This window comes from Mustela nigripes, chromosome 15, assembly GCF_022355385.1.
Source record: "Mustela nigripes isolate SB6536 chromosome 15, MUSNIG.SB6536, whole genome shotgun sequence".
Classification (NCBI taxonomy): domain Eukaryota; kingdom Metazoa; phylum Chordata; class Mammalia; order Carnivora; family Mustelidae; genus Mustela; species Mustela nigripes.
In genome coordinates, this window is record NC_081571.1 from 27,690,751 (window position 1) to 27,703,737 (window position 12,987).

General features: G+C 49.4%; 1 protein-coding gene across 1 annotated transcript in view; it reads right to left on the reverse strand.

The window, feature by feature from the left end:
* The window catches only part of LRRC63 (leucine rich repeat containing 63), a 70,955-nt gene that overhangs the window by 764 nt on the left and 57,204 nt on the right, over positions 1 to 12,987 (reverse strand). The window contains exons 10-12 of the mRNA XM_059377780.1: positions 8,254 to 8,410; positions 6,582 to 6,654; positions 3,502 to 3,689 (exon numbers count right to left, since the gene is read on the reverse strand). Of these exons, the coding sequence (XP_059233763.1) occupies positions 3,502 to 3,689; positions 6,582 to 6,654; positions 8,254 to 8,410 (418 nt within the window). The remainder of the gene's footprint in view (positions 1 to 3,501; positions 3,690 to 6,581; positions 6,655 to 8,253; positions 8,411 to 12,987) is intronic.

The following is a 12,987-nucleotide window of genomic DNA, read 5'->3' on the forward strand; positions in this document are numbered from 1 at the left end:
CAGGCTCCCCACTGAGCAGAGAGCCTGATGCAAGGCTCGATCCCAGGACCCTGAGGTCATGACCTGAGCCGAAGGCAGATGCTTAACCACCTGAGCCACCTAGTCAACCCAAGCCAGGTCTCTTTCCAATAGAAATTTAGGTACATGGGATAAGATAAATAAGATCAAATTTAAAGCAGTGTTTTATTCCTACCTGTAACTTCTATTCATTCCTTCTTAGGAATTCAGAGTCCGAGTGCTCTGTTAATAATCCTTATACCATCTCCATAGTTTGTGTCAGCGTCTTCATTTCACAAGCAAGACAACCGGCTGAGAGAAGAGAAATGACCTAGGTCCCCAGAGGTGGTGCAGGGGAGAGCTAGCTCTGGCATTTGAGTCCGCCTGCCTCCGAAGCCCACATTCCTAGCCCCTACCCACGTGGTACCGTTTTGAGATAATATAGAAGCAAAACCAATCCGAGCTTGTAAGTGCTGGTCAAACCTTAGCTAGCGCCATGGGGCCGAGGGCTTTCTCACTCGCGCCCTTGTGTTGATTTGAGGAACTTTCTGCGGCTTCCTCGTTGCCTGAAGGACTCTGTGTCCAGGCTGCTGTGTTCGCAAGGCACCGGAATGTGGACATGTGTGAGACGCATCTCTGATGTTGAGGAAGGAGGAGTGCCCAGCAGCTGCCAGGAAGTGATGCCTTTGATTTTTTATTTTGAGGAAGAATGAGGCAGTATACATAGCCACTCTGTGGGTTTGGCTGAGATTCAGTCCCTCCCCACTGTGGTCACAGATGTTTCTTCCCAGTGAGGTGCCCGTTAGAACCCAGAAGTGGCCTCAGGGCATGTGCAGCAGGCCTGTGGGGAAGTGATCAGTTGTGACATACATTGTTCTTTAACGGGCCTGACTCACTGCCCTGGTTTTTCCGTGCAACTCCTTCCTGGCTGCCAGAGGAAGATGAAGACTTGGTCTTTCTCATCAGATTCGTTACGTGCTGTGAGGTAGCAAATTGCTGTGCGGTGATCCCAATGATCGGTTTTAACTTTACACTGGTCTCTTGGAAAATTCCAGTAACGTATCCTTTATAGTCATGATTCACAGCTGCAGGAGGGAGTTATACTGAGGGATATGGAGCGAGGAGGGGTGAGGAGGAGGAGTGAGACATCTCAGAGATATTCTAGTGGGTTGACTTGGGTGAGAATTAAGGGATGGATTCCCAGATCTGCTGCTTTGAATTCATGGGATTCTGCAAGTTGCTTAAATGCTCTGTGCGCTCCCGCCTCTGTAAAATGGGGGGTCATAAGCATATGCAGTTGCCGTGAGGATTAGACATGGAAGCACCCAGCAAAGGGCCTGGTACAGCAATTATTAAGTGGTAATAATTAGGTCAAGACAAATTAAAAACCGAGTTATACCAACTATTTTCTGTGTCTCTCTGAGTAAATTACTCTGTGTCTCCATTTAATATGCGGATTATTGTGGGCTGAATTGTGTCCCCCTGTGCACCCCAAAAAAAGTTGAAGTTCTCACTCCAGGTATGTTTGAATGTGGCCTTATTTGGAAATAGGTCGTTGATGATGTGATTAAGATGAGGTCATGCTGGATTGGGGCAAATCTTGCTCTAATAACTGGTGTTCTTATAAGAAAAGGGAAAATCTGGATGGAGATACAGACACAGAAGTTCCAGGGAGAATGCCTGCCATGGGGCCATGTGTCTATAAGCCAAGGAACATGGAGGCCTGCAGGCAAGCAGCAGACCCTAGAAGGGAGGCATGGAGCAGATTCTCCCTCGAAGCCTCAAGAAGGAACCCCACCCTGCAGACACCTTGACTTTGGACTTCTAACTTCCAAAATGGTGAAAGAATAAATGCTGTTGTCTTAACCACTCGATTTGTGGTCACTTGTTGCCACAGCCCTGGGAGACCAATGCACCAACATTTGGGGGCATCAGGAGGGCTAGAAGATGAGTGAGTGTCACAGTTTCTGATGTCCTCCAGTTCTCTGCCTCTTCCCTTCAGACGTCAAGACTCAGAATGGTAACAATGGCATGGAAACTATAGCATCTCTCGACCTGTGGGTGTCTGTATGGGTAGAGATCCCCACGCACATGACAATGGGGACCGAGCAGCACCATCACCTCTCCTACTCCGATCTGTGAGAACTGGAGAGAACCACTGACCTCAGGTGCCCGGGGATAGCCATGAGCTTCGAAGGTGCTGGCTTGAATCGTCATGGGGGTGGCTGGGGGAAGTGGCTCTTACCTCACATCAGCAGATGAATCCATCCTGATTTTCAGATTTCACAGAAATCAGAATATACCTTCAGACCCATCTCGAGGGGGCATTGATGGCAAGTGTTCAAAAGGCCCTGCTTTCCCTCTTTGCCTACACAGGCTGGAAAGCACTGGCGCTCGCAGCTGGCCACACTCATGGAGTCTGCGTGTAACGGGGACGGGGTCTAGCAGCCTTGCCCCATCCCAGGTCCCTGTGGAGGACCTCAGAGAGGGAGAGAGACTGTCTAATAGAAGACATTGTGGTGTCCTGTGGAGTAACTGGTTGGGGACAAAGGAGGTCACTTCCGTAGCTCTTTGCTGTAGCTGCTTAGAACGTCAGCCTAGGGCTCCAACTTCAGATCAAGTCTGAGGCATCACTGGGACACCCGTGAGGCAGGGGAGAAGATCCATGTTGCTGTGGAGAAAGATCCATTACAAAGGCCATGAAGGAGATAAGCAGAACGTGTGTCAAATTATGTACTGGAGCAGCCCAGAGGCAGTGTGATAGACGAGCACAGAACTGAGGGGTTCGGCTGGGGAGGAAGCCAGAAAGGTTAGCAGGACCCAGAACGTGAAGCCTAGTGAACATGGAGCCTAGTGAATATGGCGGGCTTCGGACTCTGCAGGAGGCAGGAAAGCTTTGAAGGATTTTGAGAGAGGCTCACAACTCAGCCTCTACACAGGAAGGTAATGCTGTGTCAGGGTTGAGGATGGATGGGAGCCGGAGTTAGAGGCTGACAAGCGGAGAAGATGAGGTTCGGAACCCGGGCTGTCATGGAAGAAACGGGAAAGGAAAGATGCTCGAAAAGGCAGAGGAAGAACTGGCAGGAGGGTAACGAGGCCCTCCTTCTCAGGCATAGAATTCGGGGGACCCTGAAAACTCAAGATTCAAGACAAATCATGTTTTGTGTAATATTTTTAGAAATTAATGTCAAAAAAATTAATGTTGAATAAAATATCAACATTTCAAATAAAGACAGGACCTTACTGTGCCTTACTGTGCCCGGGCTCACCTCGGCCCCACACATCTGCCCGAACCCCAGCCAGGGGTGGGGGGGGGCAGTGGAGGGACACAGGAGACCCTGTGGCCACCGGCAAATATGTTGAGAACTGAGGCAGCTGGGCAGGAGGTAGGAGGGGAAAGGCCCCACAAACCTTTGCAGAGCCCATGCCAGAAGGCAAATGCAGGCCCTCATACCAGACACTTAAATATGTAAAGATTATACTAGATTTATTTTATCCTCCTACCGCGATGCATAGCTCTTCATGAGGACGCAGGAAGACAGGTTTGAATTGAGAACCTCCGAGTCCTTGGTGCTCTGCTCTGGAGCTCGAGGACTCAGGGCTAGCTGAGGCCTGGCCTCTTTCCCTTCCCGCCTCTGGCTCCATCCCACTGGCTGCCGCTCCCTGGTCTTGGTGGGGGCAGCACAGTTCACCTTCAAGAGACCGGACCAAGGGCAAAGTCCAGACTATCTACTGTAAGTGGTCTGGGGCTACAGGGCAGGCAATCCCGGGGTGCACAGAGCACCGGATCTAAGCACAGTGAACCCAGGTGGGGGGAAGGTGGGGGGGGGGCAAGACGAGGGGGGAAGAGCAGCCCTGGGACCCAGAAGCCTGGAGGCACAAGCAGAGGCCTGGAAAGTGCAGAGGAAAGTGCAGAATTCCTCTAAGCTCTGTGGCTAATTTCTTGTATTCTTAGTCCTCTTGACTAAGAGCTGCCCCTAAGTGCGGAAGCAGAAGAGACGGCTTTTCTCAGTTTTACGCTGAGATTTCCCAATTGTGTTTACAACCTACCTGCTGTGACACCCATCACGAAAGCCCTAGTTTGTTTCTGGTGAAGTGAAAAGGGCCGTTTCTCCTTTCACACCAGCTGGGAAACTTGCTTATCTAAAGATAGAGATCCTTCAATGTTGGTTTTAAGGAAGCGGGCTTATGAAGGATGTTTGACAAAGGAGACACTGGAATTCTTGATTTCATCCTCTTTTGGAGATAACCAGAGAAGGCTCATGACCGAGGCTTTCTCTGTGTCGTGTTGGGCTGATGTCAAACCAACAGAGACCTGTGGCAAGCCTGAGATCCCAGTTCCTCCCGGTCATGCCTGCAAGGTTCTTTCACCCGGGGTGTGGGCGGGGTGGGTGGGGGTGATGCGTGGAGACATTAGATCACTAGCCCCGGGGTCCAGAGTTCCCCTGCGCTCTAGCTTGCCACTCACAGACTTTGCCACCACCCCAGGCAGGGATAGAGAAGCTTCTAGTTGCTCATTTGAGGAGTGTCGCCTTCTGCCATCTCCCCACCCATATTACATTGATCCTATCCTCAGTCCCATTCACTTGAGCAAACTGCAATGTTAAAGACAAAATAACGAAGCCAGGCAGTAGGTCATTTACTGAGCACGTACTATTGCCATAAAGATGCCTTTGGCAAAAGGCTTGACTATGGATCTGAAGTCTTTCCACTGTACTCTGTTTCTTAGGGATTCCACGAGTGTCCGACAAGAGCACGTTGCCTTACCACTCAAGGTGGAAGGCTCTGGGAGACAGCTTCTCTATCAGTAGCCAACAAGAAATGGCTTATTCGCGTGGCAGTGTGTTTGTGGGCCAATCTCGGCCACTTCTTATGATTCCCCAGCTAAGTGAACTTAAAGCTAACTGGTGATGCCTTTTCTCAGTCTTGTATCAGCTTCAGAGCTGGAGACAGGTGAAGACTGCAAACAGTAATTCTCATGGCTCTGTTTGTGTCAACGGTCCCAAAGCCTGTGCTGTCCGGTAAAAAGAAGGAAATTAACATTTATCACATATCGCTTATGTAGTAGAGACTGAGGTTTTTTTGTGTGTGTTTTTGCTTTTGTTTTTTAAAGATTTCATTTATTTATTTGAGATAGCAAGAGCAGGAACATAAATAATTAGGGGGAGTGGGAGAGGGAGAAGCAGGGTTCCCGCCAACACGGGGCTTGATCTCAGGACCCTGGGATCATGACTTGAGCCGAAGGCATACTAGGAGGCACCAACTCAGCCCAGGAGGAGATGGGCTGAGACTGAAATCTTCTATTTCCCCAACTGTTAAATTGTTTAGGAGGGACGGGGGAAATCATCCATTCGTCCAGCAGGTGGCAGCATTGCTTTCAGTTCCACCCTTCCGGCTCCTCAAGCAAAGAAGCAAGCCCATCAGCGCCCCCAGCTCACGCTGCTGTTCCCAGCTCACGCTGCTGTCCGCGGGGCGCGAGAAGCAGCTCATCAGTCGTCATCACGGTCTAAGACACCACCCTTTAGGAAGACGGTTGATCAGATTCTGCTTTAACTATGTCCTTCTCCCATAAGGCCTTTTTAAAAGGAAGAGTTGGTTTTTCCTGTCTTTCCAGTCATTACAAATCACACACTGTGCCCTAGGCAGTTTCCTGACAAGCCGTAGGGTCTGTATCCCTTTCACTGCGGGGCTCTCAAAGCTGCGTTGTCAGGCATGGGGGGCAGAGGGGCTTGGTAGCACCGAGTTTGAGATCCTCCCGATCCAGACCACTTGGATTTCAAAGCTGGTTGTTACACTCACTGGGTCTGTGACCTTGTGCAACTCTTGTGTTTCAGTTTTCTCATCTGTAAATGGCACAGTAACCGTGCCTCCATGGGAGGTTGGGGAGATGAAATGAGTTATAAGGGTAAAGCCTGCAGGGCAGTGCCAGCCCTGTGGCAAGCGCAGGAGGGGTGATGGCTAACATTGTCAACACTGCGTCCGGCTTGCTCGCTCAGTGGGTGAGAACAGCTTTGCAGAGCACAGAGTGCTTATCGCTCCAGGCCAGAAGTAACTGTCCCCAGACTATCTCCTTAGTCTGTTCCAAGGTTAGCGTCAAGGTGGTTGAAACCCAATGCTGCAGTGGACTGAGAAGGGCAATAGGGTGTGTCCCTGCTTCTAGAATGTCCCTGCATGCTTATGGATCATTCCATAAGCAAGCCCACACCGAGGCAGGGTGGGTACTAAATTTGTACCTAGCCCAACTTCCCCCCTCCTGTGGGTCCTTCTGACCTTAAGATTTGGCCTCTGCTTGAACACTCTAGAAAGCACAGCATTTGGTCTCTAAGACTCCATCTGACCCCCTATCATTTATACCCCGATCCTAATTCCACCTCACATCTGCTTAATAAATGGAAATCTGTCCCCATTCCAAGGGTTCTTCAGGGAAAAGACATAAGAAGTCAACTTTGGTCCCCAATACTACTATTGTTGGGAAATCCTTAAGCAAAGGGGACTTGGGGGAATTTCATTAAGAAAAAGGGATTCTCTCTGAACTTAGCCTCCTGGTGCTTTTGTTGGAAAACAGAAATTCATTACAGTATGACCTTGACCGCAGGATCAGCCGTGAACTGTTCTTTCTTTTGACGAGCATCTAAGTGCCCCAGGTCCATGAACTGCCTCAAAAGGAAGAAAAAACATGGTTAGAGAATTTGAGTATCTGTGAAACAGTAGCAGGGACCAAGACAGGGCTTTGCTGGGCTGAGTGAGGCCTGCCTACATATCCTACCTTCAGCCCCCATTGTCAGAGTCACCCAAGGGTGACAGGATAGGGTTGAAGCCCATATGGAAATGCATCACTCAATTTATATACCTGGTGTGAGCAAGTCCCCTCACCTCCCTGGGTCGTCATGTCCTCTCCTACAGGTGAGCCTAGTGAATGGAAGCGGAGTTTCCAGAAGTGAGTTTCCTGCAACATTAGTCCTTTGAGTTGCTCTGCGAAGCATCGCCTAAACTGGGGCATTCACCAGGTGCGTTTTTGCTGCTCACGTGACATTTGGCAATGTCTGGAGCCATTTGGGGTGGTCACGATGTGGAGGAGGGGAGGTGTTATAGGTGTAGAGACCAGAAATGCTGCTAAACATCATAGGAAAGTTCCCACAGCAATGAACTACCTGGCCCAAAGTGTTCTGAGGTGGAGGAACGAACGAGAAACTAATGAGTGGGGGATATATGTGGGAATATATGTGCCATATCCTATCACTTTCCTTCTCATTATTCTATCTCATTCTTTCTTCCACATTAGCATAATGAATGCAGGGAGATGTGTCACCATAAATTTTCTTTAAGTGGGTATTTGTCGAACTGGTTTGATCTTGGAACACTCTGTCTCTCCACCCCCACCAACATACACTCACAGCCGTAGTATCCTTCAGTGAAACTGCCTCTAGACAGTGGGCCATTTGGGGAAATGCTGGCTATATGATCCCTAAAGTTGTTTTCTGTTGTAAAGACCATTTAAAGACATTGTCCAGGACGCCTGGGTGGCTCAGTAGTTTAAGCATCTGCCTGCAGCTGGAGTCATGACGTCAGGGTCCGGGCTCCTTGTTCAGCAGTGAGTCTGCTTCTTCCTCTCCCTCTGTGATCTCTCTCGCCTTTCACTCTCTTTCTCTCTCTCAGAAAAATAAGTAAAATCTTTAAAAAAAATAAAGACATTTTCCTCTGATGAGGCAGCATAATGCTGGGTTCTGAAGAAAGCTTGGAATCCCGCTGCCTGGGTTGGTGCTGGGGGTCTGGGAGGACTTTGGACAAAATGACTTCGAAAATGGCGGAAGTAGCACCGCTCACTGCCTAGGGCGGCTGGAAGGGTGGTGGGAGGCCATATGTGCAGTTTGCTGGTCAGCATCCAAGCCCTCCAACCAATGTCAATCATTATTATTTAAGCGTTTGGGTGTTATTTTGATTTTGTCATTTCCTGATAATGCAATTTCCCAGCTAGGTAGGTAGGGGTCAGATCTGCCCACAAGAGGGCACCAGCAACACAGTCTTGACCGCAGAGTTTGTCAAATTTTGGAAGGCCAGGCTGCTCTGGGGTCTCCTAGGTCTGACTTCTTGAGAGCCATGGAACCACAGGGTGCAGAGCTGGAAGAGACCCTGTGGAGGATACAATAATCCAATTATCAGATTTTGCAATTTCAAGCCACAAGGGAGGTTAAAGGCGGAGCCCATGAATGTGACTTAGGAAACCAACATAGTTGCAGGAAAATCAACTTCAGGTACATTCTCTGTGGACTTGGATGGCAGGACAGAAACTCTGTTTTTCTGGAAGCCAGGAGGACATCAGTGGGGTTCACAGCAATGCCAGGCTGAGAGGAAGAGAAGCCATTGCTATAGCGCAGGGGCCGGAGAGGAGACCCTAGGCCTTTGGAGCGAGCAGCTGAGGGAAGTGCAGGGCTGCAGGTACAAAACTCCTCCACCTTTTTTTTTTTTTTTTTAAAGCAGTTTGGGTCTCTATAGTTTTCTGCACTAAATTGCTTAATGAAGACAACAAGGAAGTTCTGGAGGCCCTGTCAGATGACGAAGGCAACACCGAAGGCGTGTGTTTAAGGAGTGAAGTTCGTTGCAAGCAAGCCTGCAGGGATGCGTGAGCGTTGAGAGGAGCCGGAGATTCTCCTCCTTCTCTCCCACTTCCTCCTCTTCCTTCACCTCCTCCCCCCTTCTCTCCCCCCCCGCTTCTCCTCTTTTTCTTTCTTTGCTGCTTGCTTTCTCTTCCTTCTTAGCTCTAACAGTAAAAACCCTTTTTATTTTGCAATAGTTTCAAGAATTACAGAAGTTGCAAAGACAGTACAAAGAAGTCCCATTCTCCCTTGCCTAGCTTCCCCAAATGCTGGCATTCTACCAACACTTCTTGGAGACGCTGGTGAAGAATTGCAGAAATGATGCCTTTTTACCTCCAAGCTTTGCCATGGATAGTTTAAAAAAATAAAAAGAAGAAGAAAAGAAAAAAAAATAAAGACATTCTCTTACATAAGGAGAGGTCAGTGATGAAAAATCCGAAAATGAATATTGATATATGGTATTCTCCTCTCAAAAGCCTACAAACCATATTCAAAATTTGCCACGGGGGGGGCGCCTGGGTGGCTCAGTTGGTTGAGCGGCTGCCTTCGGCTTGGGTCGTGATCCCGGCGTCCTGGGATCGAGTCCCGCATCGGGCTCCTTGCCCTCCGCAGGGGGCCTGCTTCTCCCTCTGACTCTGCCTGCCACTCTGTCTGCCTGTGCTCGCTCTCGCTCGCTCTCTCTCTGACAAATAAATAAATAAAATCTTAAAAAAAAAAAAAAAATTGCCACGGGTATTCTACTCCCGAGTCCTGCATAGCATTTATTTGTCACACCCCTTCATCTCCTTCAGTTTGGGTCCGTTCTCCCTTGACCTTGACAGTCTGCTTCCTCCGGAGAAGGTTCCTACATCCGGGTTTGTTTTCTCTCAGGCTTCATCACGTTCTGCGTTGGGGCAGGAATATCTCGGAAGTGAGGGTGTGAGCGGCTCAGTCAGGGACACCCTCGCCCTCCTTTCTCTGCTGCGGGGAAGACGCAGCCTAGCACTTTGCTGGAGCATAAGCTGGGCTTCCTGGAAGAATCAGCCCTTGAAATAAGTTGTGAAGAATAAGAAAAAGCTTTGAGATAAAGACTGAGGAGAAGTAATTCTGGAGGGAGGAAACAGCTTGCCCACTTGGGGGTGAGAAAGTGTATTGCGTTGGGGAGCTGCTGGTCATCTCCTGTGGGCTCCGCAGAAGCCTGCCCACAGGCACCATGGCTCACCTCTGGGCTCTCTTCCCCCCAACCCCCCTGCCCCACCCTGAGGTCACCACCCTGCTGCCACAGGGGTTCCCAGCCATCCTTTCGATCCCCCGAAGAGTCCCCACCATATCCAGAGGGCAGTTGGCCAACCCCACAGCCACTGGGCTCCAGGAGCAGTGCTCTCCCTCAGCTGCTGCCTCCAGAGCTCCCCCAGGGTAGCCCAGTGACTCAACAACATTCTTGTCCTTCCTCTCTCCTCTGTGGTTGCCCGTCTTGACACCTCTCTCAGCAGTGGGGGATGGAAGGAGGCAGAGCACCTCGACTCTTGGGACAAGTATCCCCCACCCCCAATCCCCAGGGGATTCCGACACAACCCCCCCCCCCACGCGGTGAAAGAGCACCCCTGCCCCAGCCCGGGCCCACTGCAGGTCTTTCCAACTGGGTTCCCACTCCTTTGCCCCCCAGAGAGCCTCCCCCACCAGCCCAGCCCCCCTCAGACAGACCTCTGAGAGCCCCCAAGTCCCTCCCTCCTCTATAGCGGCTGGCCGCCAAGCTCCCCGCTCCCCTCGCTGGGCCCCTGCTCCAGCTCCCTGCCTGGCCTGGCTGGGCCCCTGCACCTGAGGCCCTGTGCTCTGTAGGCACTCAGCACGCTGTGTCAGGGAGCAGAGCCAGGAAGGCATGGCTGCATGGACTCAGCAAGGAGACGGTCAGCCCTCCTCCCCAGAAAGGGCAGGACTGGGATTCAGGCCGCCTCTCCTCACATCCTGGGACCTCTTTGCCCCAAACCAGGAAGCATGTGTGGCCCTTTGCCCCTCCCACTGCCCCATCCCACCACCCCAAGGCTTTCCCCTGGGCCTCTGCCAAGAGCTAAGGCCGTGAGGGCAGGGACTGGGTTCATCCCAGGATCTGGACGATGTGGCTGCTCAAGAAATACTTGTTGAAAGATTTTATAAAAGAGAGAGAGAGAGAGAGACCTCACCACCGCAGCACCTCACACTTCCAGGCTCGGCTCACCCGGGCTCTCCTCTGCCTGCTGCCACTTCCACCTCTTCCCTTCTCCTCTTTCCTGGAAAATTCCCACTCAGCCTTCAGAACCTGGTAGAAGAACGTTCCTTCTCTGGCTGCCAGAGAATGGTAAAGAGCATGGATTTGGAGACACGTGGGCCTGGGTTCAAATCCTGCCTCTCTCATTTTAACAAGTGAATAATCTTGGGCCAATATTTAACCTCTCTGATGCCTCATCTCTCTCTACCTTGCCGCCAAGGGCTGTGCTGCAGCCACACGGGCCTCCTCTCATACCCTGGAAAACACCTAGCTTTTCCCACTTTAAAGCCTTTGTGTTTGCTTCTGTCTACAATATCTCCCCGCTTTTTGTATTTAACTCAAAGCAATTTTTGATGGATACATGCAATATTTGTAAAATATATAGGATGTTTGCAGGAAAACAACGTCCCTTATATTCATGTACCCACCAGCCATCCGTCATTTACTGTAGCTCCGGGAGACCGTCCTTGATCCCAGCCCTTGTCCTCCCCACTCTGAGATAAATGCTTGCCTGAATTTTGTATGGAGTATGCTCTTGCTTTTCTTTTTTTTAAAGATTTTTTTTAAAATTTATTTATTTGACAGAGATGACAAGTAGGCAGAGAGTTAGGCAGAGAGAGAGGGGGAAGCAGGCTCCGTGCTGAGCAGAGAGCCCGATGCAGGGCTCAGTGCAGGTCTCGATCATGACCTGAGCTGGGATCATGACCTGAGCTGAAGGCAGAGGCTTTAACCCCCTGAACCACCCAGGCATCCCTGCTCTTGCTTTTGTTTATGGTTTGTTTGCTTGTATGTTTAAACAATACAGGGTTTAGATTGCATGTTAACGAAATCATATGACTTTGGCCATTTGGTTTTTTTCACTCTGCTCTATGTTGCTGAAGTTTATCATGATGTTGAACGAGGCCGTAATGTATTCCTTCTTGCTGCTATATAGCATTTTATTTCATTAAAATATCAAGATCTCATTAAAATATCAATTTTATATCCTACCATTGGTGGACCTTTGAGCCTATCCCACTTTTTGCTGTTACAACAAAACTCCAGAGTTTCTCGGACGTACCTCCTAATACGCAGGTAAAAACTTCTCTGCAGTACATACTTAGGTGTGGACTAGTAGTTTCTAGGATATAATTTTTTTTTAAGATTTTATTTATTTATTTGACAGACAGAGATCACAAGTAGGCAAGAGAGGCAGGCAGGGAGAGAGAGGAGGAAGCAGGATCCCTGCGGAGAAAAGAACCCGATGTGGGGCTCCATCTCAGGACCTTGGGATCATGACCTGAGCCAAAAGCAGAGGCCTTAACCCACTGAGCCACCCAGGCCCCCTAGGATATAATTATGTTAACATTTTCTAGGTAACACATCATTGTTTTCAGAGTGGTTGTACCAATGTGCACCCTCTCCAACAGCAAATAAGAATTCCTGTTGCTCTATATCCTTGCCAATATCTGGCATCACTAACTTCTAACCTAACTTATTGCCTTTCTGACAGGTGTAAAACAATAGCTCGTTACATTTTTAATTTGCACTTTGTGTGTTACTTGCCCTGATCTCTGCAGGCTGGTTCCCTCTTGTCACTCAAATTTGAGCTTAAATGACCACCACCTAGCGACACCTTTGCCACTCAACTACACCTTATTTTAATTCTTACTATCTGATATTTTCTTTTCCTTCTTTTTAAAAAATATGTTTCTTGGTCCTTTTTTATTCCTTCCGACCCAGGACTTGTATACTGTGGCCGCCTAGTAGATTTACTGAATATTTGTTAAATGAATGAATGGGCTAACTTCAATTCTGTTCAGATCAGTATTTGCTGGTTAATGGTGCGAGCTCTCTTTGTGTTGGCTTCATATCTCTCTTCCGTGTCGCTTTCAGTCTCCTCTCATACCTTCTCCACTGTCTTTCTCCCCATTACTGTCCGCTTTTCCCTTTGTTCTCCTTCTCGGCTAAATTCTTTCTTCTTGACAAGTTCTCTCTCTTGCTTCCACACTTGTTGCAGGTTTTCAACCTTCAGGAGACCTTACTCACAGCTTTCAAAACCAACAGCTCCTTCCCACCCTGTTTGGCATCCACTCAGGCAATGGTCAGTCAGAAGCAGTCTGGATTCTAGAAGGCAAAGCAGGTAAGAGCAGACAAAGCCATCATTCATTCGAGTCATCTGCAGAGAACCCA